General features: G+C 60.6%; 2 protein-coding genes across 3 annotated transcripts in view; one reads left to right on the top strand and one right to left on the bottom strand.

Moving 5' to 3' along the window:
• Positions 1 to 2,271: 2,271 nt before the first annotated feature.
• Positions 2,272 to 6,147, bottom strand: SSTR2 (somatostatin receptor 2). The gene is made up of 2 exons (XM_032707055.1): positions 6,121 to 6,147; positions 2,272 to 5,702 (listed from the first exon to the last, which is right to left on the bottom strand). Exon 2 carries the CDS (start codon positions 5,618 to 5,620, stop codon positions 4,505 to 4,507), a length of 1,116 nt encoding a protein of 371 aa, XP_032562946.1. The 5' UTR covers positions 5,621 to 5,702; positions 6,121 to 6,147; the 3' UTR covers positions 2,272 to 4,504.
• Positions 6,148 to 11,769: 5,622 nt separating this feature from the next.
• The window catches only part of SLC39A11 (solute carrier family 39 member 11), an 80,374-nt gene continuing 75,734 nt past the window's right edge, over positions 11,770 to 16,409 (top strand). For both annotated transcript variants that reach the window (XM_032706804.1, XM_032706803.1), the window contains exons 1-3: positions 11,770 to 11,841; positions 13,076 to 13,189; positions 14,474 to 14,512. In XM_032706804.1, the coding sequence (XP_032562695.1) occupies positions 13,082 to 13,189; positions 14,474 to 14,512 (147 nt within the window). In that variant the 5' untranslated portion in view covers positions 11,770 to 11,841; positions 13,076 to 13,081. The remainder of the gene's footprint in view (positions 11,842 to 13,075; positions 13,190 to 14,473; positions 14,513 to 16,409) is intronic.

Raw genomic sequence — 16,409 nt, 5'->3', positions numbered from 1 at the left:
AGAGCAGGGCTGGGAGCAGGGACACGCCCTTGCTGTGTCCCGGGCACAACAGATCCATGGGCACTTCCAGAGCACAGCTAGGGACACGGGGCACGGACAGGGGGTGGGACCCCGGATGGCTGTGGCCCCAGCTGGGCAGGGAAGGGCTGCTGGGTTTAGCAGAGGCAGAAGTCACCAGTCAATGTGGGAGCAGCCTCTGGGGTCCCTCCTGGCTGTGCACGGTGCCCCACGGCACAGGGAGAGGGTGAGGAGAGCCAGGGGCCCTCCGAGGGGCTGTGTCAGGGTACAGAATAACCCCTTGGGCATGTCCAATATATACAGGTATGTACAATCCCCCATCCCGCCCCTCCTCCTGCACACATAGCGCGGGGCAGGACGGATGCAGGGTCCAGGCTTTGCATCCCTCGGAGTCTCCTGGGCAGGACACGGCTCCAGGCAGGATCCCCACAGTCTGGCTCTCCTCCTGCCCTGGCTTTTTGCAGTCCAGGTCCTGGAGCAGGCAGGGAATGGGGCTGAAATCCACCAGGAGATGCAGGTGCGAGGCTGGGATTCAGAGCAGAGGTGTCCTGGGTCGGAAAGCAGCAGTTCCTGTCCAGACTCGGCAGGGGAAAGGCAGGTTTGGGGTCTGCTGTGCCCTCTGCCCATGCCTTGGTGGTGATTCCCCCTTGGAGCAGCCCCGGAGGAGGGGATGGAGACTCTCCCTGAGGGGTTTGAAATCGGCTCGTTCACAGCAGGGGCTTGAAGAACCCCCCGAAATGTGAGAGTGGAGCCACTCCAGCACAGATCCGATCCTGGGAGCTCTCCTTGCTGGGACAGAGCTGCATGGGGACCATGAGGCAGGCCTGGGAAGGAAGGGACCTCTCTGTGGAGTCTCCATCAAAGACAAGGCTCTTCCCACCATGCCAGAGTCGGGAAGCCCTCTGGAGACACGGCAGTGCTGGTCCTTAGGAGATGGTTACCTTAAACAAGTCCAAGGCAGCGCTGGTGCTGACGTGAGGAGCTGCAGGGATGCAAGAGGAAGGCTCCAGGTCCGGCTCCAGGTCCAGCTCCAGCCTCTCCCGTCCACCTGAGTGGGGTTTGGCTACGGAGCACCGGGAGGCACTGGCCACCACAGCACACAGAGCCAGGTGGGCACAGGTGGGAGCAGCTGGGATAATGTGGGAGCAGCTGGGATAATGCTCAGCCCGTGCTGGGACTGGAAGTCTCTTGCAGGACCGACCCACTGCAAACCCCCGGGTGAGGCAGCACCGTCACACAAACGGGGCCAGATCCCTGCTCCCGGCGTCCAGGAGAGCTTATGGAACACCCAGGTCTGTGCTCCCCATCACCTCTGGTCTGTGTTGATGCTGTTCCCGCCCCTCCAGGCGGGAGCTGTCACTAATCCCTCCTGCCCGGGGGCAGTCTGTGTGTGAAGCACTCTGGGGCTCAGTCTGTTGGCTCTGCCGTAACCAGCAGAGGTTTCTCATCGTGCCTCCAGCAGCCCTGCGAGGCTTTGCAGAGTAGATCCAATATGAGGTCAAGTTCCCACTAAAATCAAGTGGCTGGGAAGGAAAACTTCGTTACTGGCAGCAGCAGCGGTGCTGATGTTTATTAGTCAGCAGTGAACAAGCAGAAGGTTTTATTTTGCTGGTTTTACTGTGAGCGCTGGGCTGTGGCTGTTGACTCCTTCCCTGGGTGATCCAAGGGGGCATGTTCCTCTCTCCTGCCCTTTTTCCCTATTGATCTGTGGAAAGGTGGCTGTGGGGAGTCCTGGCAGCTCCCAGGAGCCACCTTGTGCCCCTGCCCTGGCACATCCCACCTTGGTGGCCTTTGGGATGTTGGTGGCAGAGCTCCATGCCTCTCATTCCTCACCTGCAGCTTCATTATCCCCATCTCAGGAGAGTCCCCGAGTACAAAAAGGGGAAATTATTTTGGATCACAGCTCTGAGCTACCAGGAGTGTCACCGCCTGGGGAGTTTGCCAGGACAAAGCTGACCTGGGCACAGGTCCTTCCCAGGGCTAGGAAGCCAAGCTTCCCGTATTTCAACCTTAAACCAGCACAGAGAGGGGGTGCTCCCAGCTGGAGGCTCCTGCTGGAGACCCCTGTGGGGTACAGCTGGGAACAGGTGTCTCCCCCCACCATCCACTGGGATTTCGATGGCAGGGACTGCACGGACAAGTCAGTCGCTGGCCAATCTGGGTCTGGCCCCGCTGCAGGTGAGTGCTGGGGGCTCCACACCCCCTTTCCTATCTCATCCCCACCCCCCACACAGACACCTCCCTCCCCACCCACCAGGCACGGAGTGCCCACGGCCCCACTGACGCATCACTGCGGCTGTGACACAGATCCTCATCCCAGCATGGGCTCTGCTGCTCCCAGCCATCCCCAGCCCGTATTTCCCTGTGGCATGACCTGCTGCTGGTATTTTAATTCCTGCAGCATCAGCAGGGAACCTGGGCTCAGCTTTCCTCCCCCCCAGTGGCGCTGGGACGCGCTCGGTGCCCAGCCAGGGGACAGGGAGGTGCCCACGTGGTGCCTCTGAGCTCTTGAACAGTGTCACACGTTCCTCGGAGGAGCAGGAAATAGTTAAAAGCAAAGAAATGCTGACGAGGCTTTGCTTTGTCTTGCAGAAAACCCCTGAGCCCTGTGCTGTGCCCAGCAGAACCGGGGAGCAGGTACCCAGCCTGGCACTGAGCCCTCTTTGGGGAGCTGGTGGGCCTGGCATAGCAAGATGTGATGCCCCGAGCAGGTTCTTGCTGCAGGAGCTGGGCAGAGCCATGGGAAAATTTCTCCCAGAGCTGGTGCTCTCAGAGAATCGACTGGGGGTGTGTGGCTGAGCAAGGTGGCACCCCAGAGCAGGTGGCACCTCGTGGGCAGTGCTCACCCTCACCCCCCGCATCGACTGTGGTGCCAGGTGAAGGCTCTGCATCCCCCGGTGAGGGGGAGCCCAGAAAGGGGAGGGTGAGTGAGACCTGGCCGTTTTCTCCACCTAAACCCCTGCGTTCCCACGGCTCAGCTCTGGAGCAAGAGCCTGTGAACAGCTCTGGCCTCTGGCACAGAGGCTGCTCCGGCTGCTCCGGCAGGAAGATGACACTTCTCCCTCTCCCCTGGGCTTTCCCTCGCGTTCCTGCTGCGCTGTGCGAGGAGGGGCTTTGCTGGGGGTCAGGGCTCCAGAGCCCCGGGCTGTGCTGAGCTGGGAGGGCAGACAGGGACAGAGCCCAGCGCTCCAGGACAGTCTTGGGAAGCCAAATACAGCAGCAGATGGGTCAGTCCCACCACCCCTCACCCTGTGCAGGGTCCAGGGGGCTGGACATGTGCTGCCCTGCTCTTCCTCGTTCCCAGGTGCTGGAAGCCCTCTTGTCTGCTCTGCCTGCTCCCTTTGGCTCGGGTGGGGTGGGGGCCAAGCTCCCAGCACCCCCCACCTCCCATCCCTCGTCCTCTCCATCACCCCAGTCTCCAGTGTGACTTGCCTGGAAGGAGCAGGGCGGGTGTCACCCCAGGGATCCTCGGAGCCGGGGCCGGACAAAGCCAGATCTCAGCCAGGTGCAGGAGCCCGTGCCAAAGGTACTCCAAACCCCCCGACGTGTCGCTGCTGCTTAAATACTTCCAAGGATTTCCCAGTAGGGGCCGGAGCTGGGCGGTCCTGCCGGGCTGCTCAGAGCGGCGTTCCCGGTTCCCGGCAGCCGGCGCAGCGTGGGACCGATGCGGGTGGCGGGAGGGGCAGCGGCCACTGGGGAGGGAAAAGGGGGAAATCCTCCATCCGAGGAGAAAATCTGCGGGCAGGTGATGTCACGGCAGGAGGAAGGAAAGGGCTCTCCTGCAGCGGGAGATGGCAGGGCTGCAGGAGGCAGGGCAGGAGCGTGGTGGGACCAGAGGGGCTGCCGAGGCGGCAGAGCTGCTTCCCGTGGGGAAGTCGCCTCCATCCTGGAGTGTCCCCTCCGGGCGGGGTGGCTGCTGCCAGCAGTGCGGTCACACAGCGCAGGGAGGCTTCTGGGGGGGCAACGGAGGAACTGATAACCCAGGCAAAACGCAACCCCAAACATCCTCGTCTCCTGGCGATGGCAGGAGCTCGCCGGCAGCTCCCACCAGGTCAGTGCATCTCCATGTTATCACACACCCGTGGCCTCGGCCCCTCCTGAGGTCACCCCATGTGTCCATGTGCACCCACCCGTGCAGGGGCAGAGCCCCAAAGCCAACCAGCCCCGAGGGTGACACGGGGGAGCCAGCAGAGCCACCCCAGTGATACTTGTGGCCACGGTGGCACTTTGGTGTTGAAATGCGCTGCGTCGCCGTGAGTTGTCTTTGTTTTCCTGGTGAGGCAGCTCCTCTTGATCCATATCCTTCCCAGTGCTTGAAAGCCAACCCAGCAGAGCTCAGGAGGAGCCCAGCCGAGGACCCAGTGCCCAGGGGGTGCTCACTGCCCTCCCCTCAGCTGGCATTCCTGCCCTGACTCCACACGTGCCACCACCCTGCTGGGAGCAAGCGGGGAGAGGAGAGCGCAGGAAGGACAACCCCGCCGTCCCCTCAGATGCTCGTCTGCAGGTCTCCGTTGAGCAGGGTCCTCTGGGTCTCCGTGGTCTCGTTGAGCCTGGATTTATCCTGCTTGCTGTCGCTCCGGTCCGCCTCGTCCATGCCGCTGACCTTCACCAGGCACAGCACGTTCTGAAAGCTCTTCTTGAAGTTGTCGGACAGGAAGGCGTAAAGGATGGGGTTGGCACAGCTGTTGGCGTAGCTGAGGACCACCACGAAGTCGAACATGCCCTTGAGGACAGGGGTGGGCACGATCATGATGGAGACCGAGGAGACGTTGAAGATGTAGAAGGGGAGCCAGCAGAAGATGAAGACGGCGACCACGATGGAGACCATCCTGGTGACTTTCTTCTCGGACTTTTTCCTCTTGGAGGAGCCCACTCTGATGCCCGAGGACTTGACTTTGATAATGATGAACAGGTAGCAAAGGCAGATAATGGTGAGAGGCACCAGGAAGCCCAGGATGAAGGCGTAGATGATGAAACCCGTGTACCAGGCGCCCGACTCTCCCGGCCAGATGATGGTGCAGCTACTCCTGCCGTGGTTGTGCTGCACCCCAGCATAAATCATGATGGGCATGATCACCAGCAGGGAGACGCCCCAAACGGCCACATTGATCATTTTGGCTGTCCTGGGCCGCCTCCACTTGGCAGATTTAATGGGGTGGACGACAGCCAGGTACCGGTCGACGCTCATAACCGTCAGGCAGAAGATACTGGTGAACTGGTTGATCCCGTCCACCGTCATGACAATTCTGCAGAGGGCTTTGCCGAAGGGCCAGTGCACCAGGGCCACCTGCATGGCCAGGAAGGGCAGCCCCAGCATGAACAGCTCGTCGGCGATGGCCAGGTTGAGGATGTAGATGTTGGTGATGGTTTTCATCTTGGCATAGCGGAGGATGACGTAGATGACCAGCGTGTTCCCGCACAGCCCGACGATGCAGACCACGAAGTAGATGAAGGTGAGGATGGCATTGCTGGTCAGGTCGAAGTGGTGGCCCGTGGAGTTCTGTGAGGTGTTGGTGGGAGCCTCCAGGGAGAAGTTGTCAAAGGGGGAAGCCGGGGAGAACCAGAAGGCAGTGGTGTTGGGCAGCTCGTATTCCAGCTCCATGGCTCTGCCGGTCCCTGGGCACTGCTGGCTCAGAGGAGCTGAGATGTCATCCTCCCTTGCTCTGGGGGTAGAGGAGAAGATTCTAGAAATCAGAGAGTAAACAGAAAGGAAGGGATTCCTGGGGAGCATCTGCCCACCCTGCTGCCAAGCTCCGTGGCAGAGGTGCTCCCAGCAGAGAGGTTCCCCTCCCGGAGTGGTCTGTGCGGACACGCCACAGCTCCTCCTGTCTCTGGCGATATCGGAGCTCTCATGACCCCCCCATCTCTAACCGGCGTGACCCGGTGGGTGCAATTGATGCCCGGGAGCACCGAGCGCCGGTGGAAACCCCTCCCTGCCGCCCGGCCGTTCTGCGGCTGCCAGCCCCTTCCCTCCCAGCCGGGACCGGCACCCCGAGCCCGGACGGCCCCGCTGGGCGACAAGCTCGGGGCAGGGGAGCCCCCACCCCCCGACCCATCGCTCCGCTGCCGGGGGGCACCGTGCGGGGCTGTCCCGCCGCTCACCTGCTCCCGCCGCCTCCGCCCGCCCCGGCCCCGCGGGCACCGGGGAGGCACCGGCAGCGCCCGCGCCCCGCTCGGCTCCGCTCGGCTCGGCCCTGCCCGGCCCCGCACAGCCCCGCACGGCCCCGCACAGCCCCGCACCGCTCCGCTCGGCTCCGCGCACCCGCTCCCGGCGCGGCTCCGCCGCTGGACCAGCACCGGCTGCGCCCCGCCCCGCGCGGGGCGGCTCTGCGGGGCCGGGGCGGGGACAGCCCGCACCGCCCTGCGCTGCCCACCCCGCGCTGCCCACCTTTGCCCACGCTGCCCACCCTGCCCGCGTTCCCTCTCCCGCGGTGCCCACCCTGCCCACAGCCCTGACAGCCCCCCCGGCGAGCCCAGCCGGGAATCTCCCCAGCTCTGGGTGCTGCGTGCCTGGCACTGGAGCCTCTCCTGCTCTCAGATGCTGTTGGTGCGTGGCAGAGGGTGCCCAAATCAGGGGCCCAGGGACATGTGTAGGGACTCTGACTCCCCCAGAGCGTGGTGGGACCTGCCTGGATTCACGGGGCTTCCAGATGGAAACATCCAGCAGGACCCCTTGGCTCCTTCTCCTAACACAGCCATGGCCTCACTGACTGGCTCCTGCTGTAGGAGCAACATTTTGGTTCCAGCCATAGGCTCAGCTTCTCCTGATGTCTCCAGGGCCACCAGCAGATGGATGGGGTGATGGCAGCATGATGGCCACGCCATGACCCCAGTGAAGTCTCCCAAAGTCTCCTGGGAAGCTGAGAGTGCCTTGACCCCAGGATTTTTCACCTTGCCTCCAAAGACAAGCCAAGGCAGATCCTTGCTGCTCCTCACACCTGGCAGAGGTGGGAAGGTGATGTTGAAATATTTGGGGTCTCTGGGGACTGGTGCAATACGGGTGGCTCCTGCCACAGCCTCTCCCTCTGCAGTGACCCAGTGATGATGACTGGAGGAGGAAAACCAAAAAGGAGAGTTTTGGGGCAGATAACCTCTGTTCTGGTTTGTCTGAGGTCTTGAAAGCAATTAAATAATCGCTATTCCTGCCCTCCTTTCCATCACTTCTCCAAGAGACAATAGAAAGCAGGAAATTAAGAGTGACTGGGAACAAAGAGCCCAGTGCTGAGGCTGCTGATTGTGGCAGGAGGTTCTCCTTTGCACTTCACCATCCACGTCCCAAAGCAGATCTAAAGACATCAGGTCCTGGAGCACGAGGGAGAGTCGTTATCAGCCTCATAAATCTTTAGGAGGCAGGAAAAACTCCTTCTGGTAGAGATGATGTGGAAATTAATATCCCAGTAACTGTGAGAGGAGGGAAGGTGGGGCTGGAGATGGTTTGGCTGATGTGAGTGGGGGATTGGATCTCTGTGGGTGTTCCCCTTGGGGTTTCCCGAGGAATGTCAATCCCTGGGATGCTGCTCCAGGCAGGGTTGGCTGCAGGTGCCCCCAGGACCATCGTTGTGCAGGAGGGAGCACTGTGTGCCAGTGTGGCACAGGAGAGAGGTTTGATGCCCTGTGACCTTTTCACAGTTGTTTTATCCTCTCTTGGCTGGTTCCTGTGCCCAGGAGGGATGCCCTGGCTGTGCCCTTCCCTCGGCAGTGGGAAGAGTGTGGTACAGCCTTCCCTGTGTGCATTTCCTGTGCTGCCTCCTTGGTTTCTCCCTTGAGTAGGTGATGCTGCCACATCCCTTCCCTGGGTCCCTTGGGCACCAAGCCACGGCAGGTCACCAAACCCCTCCCTCCTTGCCCTGGCACTGAGACCACCCCAGGCTGGCAGTGTCTTCTCCCAGCCCCCAGTGTGGTCCTGAGCATCATCCTCCCCCTCTGCCAGGGGGATGGAGTGGCAGGGCAGGGGGAGTGCAGGGACCCCGGGGTGCTTCCAGCTGGCTGGGGCTGCCAGTAGAGCATCAGGGCTCCAGCCACCCCCAGCCCTTCCCTTCCACCTCTGTGGGAAGCTGGGGCCAGGGAGCTGGGAGAAGCCAGCCAGCAATCTCGCTTGGCTAAACCCAGATCTGATCTTCATTAAAACCCCCATAAAACTAATGAAATGATGGCCCGGTGTGTATTGAGGAGCTGATCGAAGCTGACATCCATCCAGGAGGAGGGCAGCAGCAGCTGGCTGAGTTGAGAATCTGTCCTTGAGCCTTTTAAAGACATGTTTTTTTATCCTGTTTAGATTTAGGGTTGAATTAAAGCCCAGTGCAGAGTCTGATCTGTGTCTCTGGGTGGTCCCTGGTTCGGCGAGACGCTGTACCCCAGCAGCTGGTTTGGTGCTGGCAGATAAACTCCTCTTTGTCCTTTTGCCTGGGAAGCATCCACTGTGTTGAAAAGCAATTTACTGGCAGGGCTGGAGAGAGGAGAAAGGCACGGCCCCTTCCCACACGGCCGAAATAACCCCTGGGAGAGGGGCACGGCGCTTGCGTGACCACAGAGAAGTTTTTAAAGTCCTTCCAAGTTTTCCGCCATCTATTCCCAGAGGTTCTGCAAGAATCCCAGTGGAAAACAGCACTTTCGACCCCTGTCCTGGAAATGAGTGTTGTAAGGAGCCGGGTTTGGATGCCAATGGAGGGGTAGGGTGAGCCGGCCTTTCTCCCAGATCCGTGGAGGGCAGGCAGTGACATCTCCAGCATTCTGCAGGAATGAGGGAGACTGTGTTGGACTGGAGCTCTCTGGGCTGGGCTGTGAGATGGTGGAGGGGAACTGGGGGGCAGCTGCTGCTCCACAGCAGTCGGGAAGGGAAGGATTTGCTCCTGAGTGCAGCCAACCTGAGGATCCCCGAGGTTCATCACCTCCTGAAGATGCTCATCTCTCTCTCTCTGGAGAGCTGGCCCCAAGTAGCTCTGCCTCTGCCATGCCCAAACCCACTCCTGCCCTCAGAGGGACCCCACTGCCCCCCATGGCCGTGGGGACAGGGCCAGCACAGGCAGGGATGACCGTGGTGTTCCTCTTCCCTGGGTCCTTTGGGTGGCACTGCCCTTTCCCTGCCTTTTCCCTTCCCATCTCCAGCCCAGCAGCCGCGGGTGGTTTGGTGGCTCTGCCGACTCCTGGCTGGAGGCTGCCAGGCTCCACTGCAGGGATGCCTGGGCTGGGGGAGGCTTTGCTCTCTGCAAAATAGCCAGATAAACAGGTCTGGACCATCTCCCCGCACCCCGAGGCGCGGCAGGACCAGGCTGGTGGCTGCCAGATCTAATCGGGCAGCGTCTGCAGCGGTGATGGATGGGCAGGGAGAGGCGCTGGCGCCTTCACCTGCGCCCAGGGCAGCATCCAGCCCCCGCGGATCTGGGGCTCTCCGCAGCCCCGGTGGGTCGGGGGCTCTCCCGGGGGAAGGGGGAACCCCGCACCCGGCTCCGGCTCCTGCCAGACCTCCCTTCAGCCGGTTCCTTCCTCCCTCTCCCGCCTCTCCCCTTCTCGCCCTGGCGTTATTTGCCTCCGTAATTAGTTTATTGATCTCTGGAGGGGCCGGGCTGCAGCGGGAGCAGCAGTTCCCGGTCAATCACAGCGCCGAACCCCAACGCTAATGAGCCTTTGGCAGCGGCGGGCTGAGGTCCCGGCTCCTGCCCGTGCCTCTGCCCGCTGTGCCCGGCTCGTCGGAGGGTCCTGCGCAGTAAATCGGGACTGAACAGCCTGGCTTTGGCAGCCAGGCTTTGTTCCAGCTGGAAATGTCAGGGCTGGTGACAGCACACGCTGCTGCTCGTGTCCCCTCCTGCTCGGAGCAGCTGGTGGAGCTCTGTGGCCCCCCAGCCCTGCAGCGGGTCCAGCCCGTCCCTCGGGACGAGCCCAAAGCCGGCGGAGGAGCACAAAGCTGCTCCTTTGTGCCCTGGGGTTGAGAGGGGACAGGAGCTCGTGGGGGGGGGGATGGCCCGACCCTGCCTGGGCTGCTCCCCTGCCCTGTCCTCGGGGATGGCCCTGGATGTCCTCATTCCTCATCCCGCAGTCCAGGCTGGCTCCAGTCACTGCCCCAGCTTGACACAGATGGATTTGGGTTGGGAAAGAGCCCGGCCGTGAGCTCAGCCTGCGGGAAGGGGGCACAGCAGGGACACAGGGGCCATGCCCAGTGAGAGGCACGTCTGGGGCATCTCCAGGTGCTGGGATGTGCCCCTTCTACCTGCCCCAGACACCACTAAGCAGTTTCATGGCATAAAATCCAGAGGGATTTGGGTCCTGGCTGCCCCAGGAGCTGCCCCTTGTAATGTCTCGTTCACCTTAATGAGAGATTGCACAAGAATTTGGGCCGGTTTTTTTTTGTTTGTTTAAAATGCATTTTAGGGGTACAGGTCTCATCCTTCCTGCTGCTGGTCCGGGCAGGGGCAGGTGGGAGCTGCCTGGGGCTGAGTGACACGGAGGTGTCCCTGCACACCGAGGTGACACTGGAGAAGGGGTGTGAGACTTGACTTTGCTGATGCTTCTGCACAGAGCCCCACTGCCCTCACTGTCCCCACTGCCAACCACCCGTCCCCAGGCAGGGCCAGCCCTGCCAGCCACCCCTAGCCCGTGTCAGCTGTGTCCCCAGGGCCAGCCTGGATGGGTCACCAGCTGTCCCTGCCAGCACAGCTGCCCAGGGATCCCCGGAGGGGGAGCAGGGGAGCTCTGTTTGTCTGTCCCCGTGTCCCTCCCAGCTGGCACCTCGCCCTGCATCTGCCTGTCCAGGGGAGCTAATGAGGGGTGCAGCAATTACAGGGAGAGATTGATTAAATCCAAAATCAGGGAGGTTTCAAATGGCCTTGACCTTTCCCAGCTGTGTCAGGGGAGGCTGATCAAAGGCTGTTGGAAGATAAACACTCTCATAAAGACGGGTTCTGTTGCAAGTTCGATGTGTCCTTCTGCCACCACCTGCTCCTTCTGGCACTGCACAGGCGGGGGACACCAGGGCTGGCCGGGCTCCCTCTGCTCCGGGGCGGCCACTGCAAGTCCCTCTCCCTCCTGCAGAGGGAAGGACTCGGTGATGGAGCTGCTCCTGCCCCCAGCCCACCCGGGACTGTGGGCTTGGCCACTGCATGACCCGGGATGATGCTTTGGGGGATGTCCAGGTTGGACATCAGGAGGAATTTCTCCATGGGAAGGGCTGGCAGGAATTGTGGAAGGAGCTGCCCAGGGAGGTGTCCTGGAGGTGTCCAAGGAAGGCCTGGATGTGGCACTCAGTGCTCTGGGCTGGGGGACAAGGTGGGCATTGGGCACAGATCAGACTCGATGGTCTGGGAGTTCTTTTCCAACCTGAATGATTCTGGGATTCTGTGACGTCACGGGTGGGATGCTGCACCCTCCGATGGCTGTGCCGGATGCCAGTATTGGGGGGGGGGGGCTGTTTGCCCCTGCGAGGTGCCCCAGGCTGCCACGTGCTGACCATTAAGGTGCCGCGTCCTGCTGTTAATTAGCGGAGCTGATTGCGGCCGTGGGTCACCGCGCTGCTGGGTGGGCGTTCTCAGGGACACCCCAACGCAAACACCAGGAGCTGTCTTAAGGATCCCAGCGGGAAGCTCTGCCCGGGGGTGGTGGCAGTGACAGCGACAGTGACAACTTGTCGCGCCCGCCCGCCCCTCTTTTTGCCGCCCGCCCGCCTCGCTTTGCCGCCGCCGCGCCCGCGCGAACCGCAGAGCCGCGGGCGACCCGCCCCCGCTGCACTCCCATTGGCTGCCGCAGCGGCGGGGGGCGGGGCCACGGCGGCGACACGTGTGCGGGCACCAGGAAACGGCGCGGGCGGGGACGGGCAGCGAACCGGGGGCGCCGGTACGGGGGTCCTGGGGACGGAACCGGGGGGCTCCGGTACCGGGGGGCTTGGGAGTCCTGGGGACAGAACCGAGGGCTCCGGTACCGGGGGGCTTGAGAGTCCTGGGGGGCTCCGGTACCGGGGGGTTTGGGAGTCCTGAGGGGCTTCGGTACCGGGGGGTTTGGGAGTCCTGGGGACAGAACCGAAGGCTCCAGTACCGGGGGTTTTGGGGGTTCCGGAGGGCTCCGGTACCGGGGGGCTGGGGAATCCCGGGGGGCTTCGCTACGGGGGGTTTGGGGATCCCGGGGACCGAATCGGGGGGCTCGGGATACCGGGGGTTTAGGGGCTTTCAGGACTGGCCTGGGGGGTCTCCAGGTCTGGGGGGTTTGTGGGTTTTGGGGGCAGAACCGGGGGGCTCCAGGTGTGGGGGTTTTAGGGGTCCTGGACTCTTGACGGGGCAAGATGGCAAAATCGTGTCTATTTCTTGTATATTTATATATAAATGTATAACACACGCGCATTTGTTATATCAACATATAAATGTATATGGACATTTTGATGTGTTTGTATATAAATGTATATGTGTGTTTTGATACATTTGCACATGTGTATAAACACACGTGTATTTTGATAAACTTGCACGTAAATGTGTCAGTACATGTATAATAAGTTTATTTGTCCACATTTCCACCCCTGTGTGTGTTTCCACAGCAGTGCTGCTCCCTGGGACGTTCCCAGTGCTTGGATAACCCTCCCCTGGGCTCGGTAGCCCCCTGAGCACAGCCCTGAGCCGTGTTTTGGTGGCCCACCCCTGGGATTTGTCCCCCTTTTTGCTCATTCCCAGGAGCAGGGAGCCAGGTGCTGCGAGGGCGTTCGCCTTCCACACCAGGAAAAGTGGGCTTTGGGCACAGAAATGTGCCACCCTCAAGTGGGACGTGGCACAGGGGCCTGGGCGAGCTCTGAGCACCCATTCCTGCTCTGCCCTGGTGCCAAGTCGTGGGGCTGAGCCCCGGATCAGTGTGGGGTGGTGCTCCAGGTGGGATGGGGTGTGTCCCACCCCTCCTGCCCCGCTGGGTTCAGCTGCAAAGCCTCTCCTAAGGGGGAGAAGCTCAGAGGAGGATGGTTAAGCTCGCTCTGTCCCCTTTGGTGAGGAGGGGTTTGGAGTGCTCCCCCTTTGACCAGGGTGGAGGTTGGGGGGTTGTTCTCTCTCTGCAAGCACCAGGTGCTTCTCCTGACCTCTCTCCTCTCTCCCAGGTCAGCATGATCCCGGGATTGGGGCCGGTGATCCAGGCGGTGCTGGGGACGTTCCTCACCTGGGGGCTGACGGCGGCGGGCTCAGCGCTGGTGTTCGTGTTCTCCAGCGGCCAGGTGGGTCCTGGGATCACCCCCCTCATCCCTGGGAGACCAGCAGGTCCTGGGATCACCCCCCTCATCCCTGGGAGACCAGCAGGTCCTGGGATCACCCTCCTCATCCCTGGGAGACCAGCAGGACCTGGGATACAGGGCTGTGCCCTGCTCACAGGGGGCCTTGGCTACCTCATCCCAACTTTTAAGGGGCTTAACATTGGCCCTGGGGCAAGAGAGGAACAAAAATCCAGCTCATTTCTCAACACGCCGGAGGAGAAGGAAATCAAATTCCTGCTCCTGGGCTGTGGTATGTGCTCCCAGTGGTGTTTGGAACACAGCAGGTTCCCCTCCTGTAACCTGGTTTTGCTACCACGTTTCCAGGGCAGGATTTGGGTCAGCCCGTGCTCAGAGCAAGCAAAGAGCTGATCTTTAAGTCATCTGGGATCCAAAATGAGAGGCCCCCTCGCCACCGTGCTCCAAATTGCCCGGATGGATTTATTATTTATGCCTCGCTCTTGTGATGATTTATTCAGGAGTTGGTTGCACACTGAGATTCCCTTTGCAGGAGCCCACATGGGTTTTCTTCCTGGGGGAGGGAATAAAAACGTGCCCTGGGAGTGGAGTGGGCAGGATTCGTGCTGGGCTATGGGCACAGCAGTGGGTTTGTTCAGAACAGCCGGGTGTTGGAGGAATGAAGGTGGAGGAATGAAGGTCTTCCAGGAGGGAGGGGAAGTGCAGGGCAGGATGTGCAGAGGGGCACAGAGGGAGCTGCTGGTTTAACTTCTCACATCCTTTGGGTTGGGCTGTGGGTGAGCCAAGTCTGGGCTGGGCAGCATTGGGTTGAGGGAGACAGGATGTCCTGTAGGATCCTGGTGATTCCATAAATCATGGAATGGTTTGGGTTGGAAGGGACCTTAAAGCTCATCCAGGTCCACCCCCTGCCATGGGCAGGGGCACCTCCCACTAGCCCAGGTTGCTCCAAGCCCTGTCCAACCTGGCCTTGGACACTTCCAGGGATCCAGGGGCAGCCACAGCTTCTCTGGGCAACCTGTGCCAGGGCCTTACCACCCTGCCAGGGAGGAATTTCTCCTCAATATCCCATTTATCCCTGCCCTCCGGCAGTGGGAAGCCATTCCCCTTGTCTTGTCCCTCCAGGCCCTCATCCAAGGTCCCTCTCCAGCTTTGTGATCCCCCTTTCCCATCAGGGAGCAGATGCCTTTCCCCCTGGTGTGGCCCATGGTGTGGGTCACACTGTGCTGCTCCTGCCAGCACTACAAGGTGTGTTTTGTGTTTGGTTTCTTCCAGAGGCGGATCCTGGATGGGAGCTTGGGCTTTGCTGCAGGGGTGAGTACAATGAACACCCTCCTCCTCCCCTCTGCCACCCCCTCTGCAGCCCCTCCAACGCTCTGTTTGGTTGCCCACTGGAATTAGAATTCCTTGGATAGTTTCCTGAGGGCAGGGAAGGGCTCCTGTTGTGTCCTGTCATGTTCTTGGTGCCTCCTCGGTGAGGGTGGAGGTGGCACGAGGGGGGTCACGAGGATGTCGAGCTGCCCACGCTGGGCTTGGCTCTCCTGAGTTAAACTCTTCTCATCCCTCGGGATTCTGAGTCGCTCCTGGAGTGATGGATATGGGCAGGGGAGATGAAGATGGACAGGAGGACTGCTGTCCTGGGGGCTGCTGTGCACGGCTGGCTCTGTGCTGCTCTGTGCTGATGCTTTAAGCCCTCGGGAAAAGGGGAGAAAGACACTGCAGCTCCACATCAGGGCTGCACACTGAATGGGGGGCTTGTTCCTTCTGTCTTCAAGGAAAATGTGAAATTGTGTGGCTTGAGGTTGTGTTGGGGATCGGGAATGCAGACCTGCCCCTGCCCAGGTGAGGTGGAGGCTCATCAAGGCTCGTTAAGTCACCTTTGTTTCCCCTCGTAGAGTCGTTAAAGTTGAAAAACACCTCTAAGATAATCAAGTTCAGCTGTTAAACCCCACATTCCAGGTGCTGCAGTGCACCTGAGAGCTGCTCTGGGTGGAAGGTGCATCTCCCCAGGGTGTGTGGTGGCTGTGCCTGGGCTCTGCCAGGCCCCACTTGCTGTGTCCTGGTGGCTCCTGGGTGCTGTGGTGGGTGACAGGAACTCAGCTGGAAGCTTTTCTGGTAATGATGAGAATAATTCCCTTTGGCTGTTGGAGTGGATCCTTGTTCCATCCTTTATCCATCAGGATTAGGACCTGCTGGCTCAGGTGCCCTCCTTGCCATGGCCACCACGTCCCCGTGCCAGGAGCACTGAGTCATCCCTGCCTGCCCCAGGTGTGGCTCAGGAAGCAGAAGTCCTGCAAACATTTGCTTTTCCCTCAGCTTTTTCAGTTTACTGTGCTCAGAGCAGGAGAGGAGAACTTTCTCAGGGGAAGGACAGCGAGGGGGCCCTTGGTGACACGGGGTCCCCCTGAGCTTCCCTTTCCTCAACTGGGCAGAATTGCCATTGTTTGACCAACAGTGTGAGCAGCTGTGTCTCCATCTTCCCTTTACCTGAAAGGGTTTAACAACACAGGCAACGTTTCCTTCCCTCTTTCCCAGGGAGAGCACTAGTGCTGTGTGTGCTTGGTGGCTTTGCAGAGAGTCCCTGGAGAGGCTGGAGCAGAAACCACTCAGCACTTTGGCAAGAGGGACTGTGGCCAGTTGACAGCTCCCTGTGTGAGGGTGGAGGTGGGATGGGATGCTGCAGGGGGGATGTGGTGCTGTGTCCTGCCTGAGGGAGCCCAGACTGGAATGAGAGTCTGTTCCTGCCCCATCCAGGCTTGTGCTGCACAGCTGGTGTGTCCTGTGGGAGCAGCACAGACTCTCTGTGCTTTGTGTAGGGCTAAAAGGACGTGGACCAGCCAGTTCTGAAACCTGTTTGTACTGTTTTCTCTCCCCTCTTCCCTGTGAGAAGTGTTTCTGCAGACAGAGATGCTGCTCTGACCATGGGCTGCTCCTACTCTGAGGGATTTCTATTTAAAACTCTCTGTCTGGTGATCTCTTGCAGATACTGGGCTGTTTCTCTGAGCACTGAGGGATAAGGAGAGGCAGAACTTACCCTCTGAAATCTCTGCTGCTGGGTTGAATTAACTTCCCTGGTGCTCTGTCAGGGCCAGCAAAGCTCCAGCTCCTGTGCTTTCAGGGGCAGGTGTTGCTTCCAACCTTGCTGTGCTTAGCTCAGGATCCCTGACAATCACCTGGGTTCCAGGAGCATCCGTGGGGCTCTCCAAGACCA

This window comes from Chiroxiphia lanceolata, chromosome 19, assembly GCF_009829145.1.
Source record: "Chiroxiphia lanceolata isolate bChiLan1 chromosome 19, bChiLan1.pri, whole genome shotgun sequence".
Lineage (NCBI taxonomy): Eukaryota > Metazoa > Chordata > Aves > Passeriformes > Pipridae > Chiroxiphia > Chiroxiphia lanceolata.
This window is presented reverse-complemented; position numbering and strand designations above follow the sequence as displayed.

Coding starts and splice junctions, on each gene's coding strand:
- SSTR2 (XM_032707055.1), bottom strand. CDS start 5,620: ATGGAGCTGGAATACGAGCTGCCCAACACCACTGCCTTCTGGTTCTCC.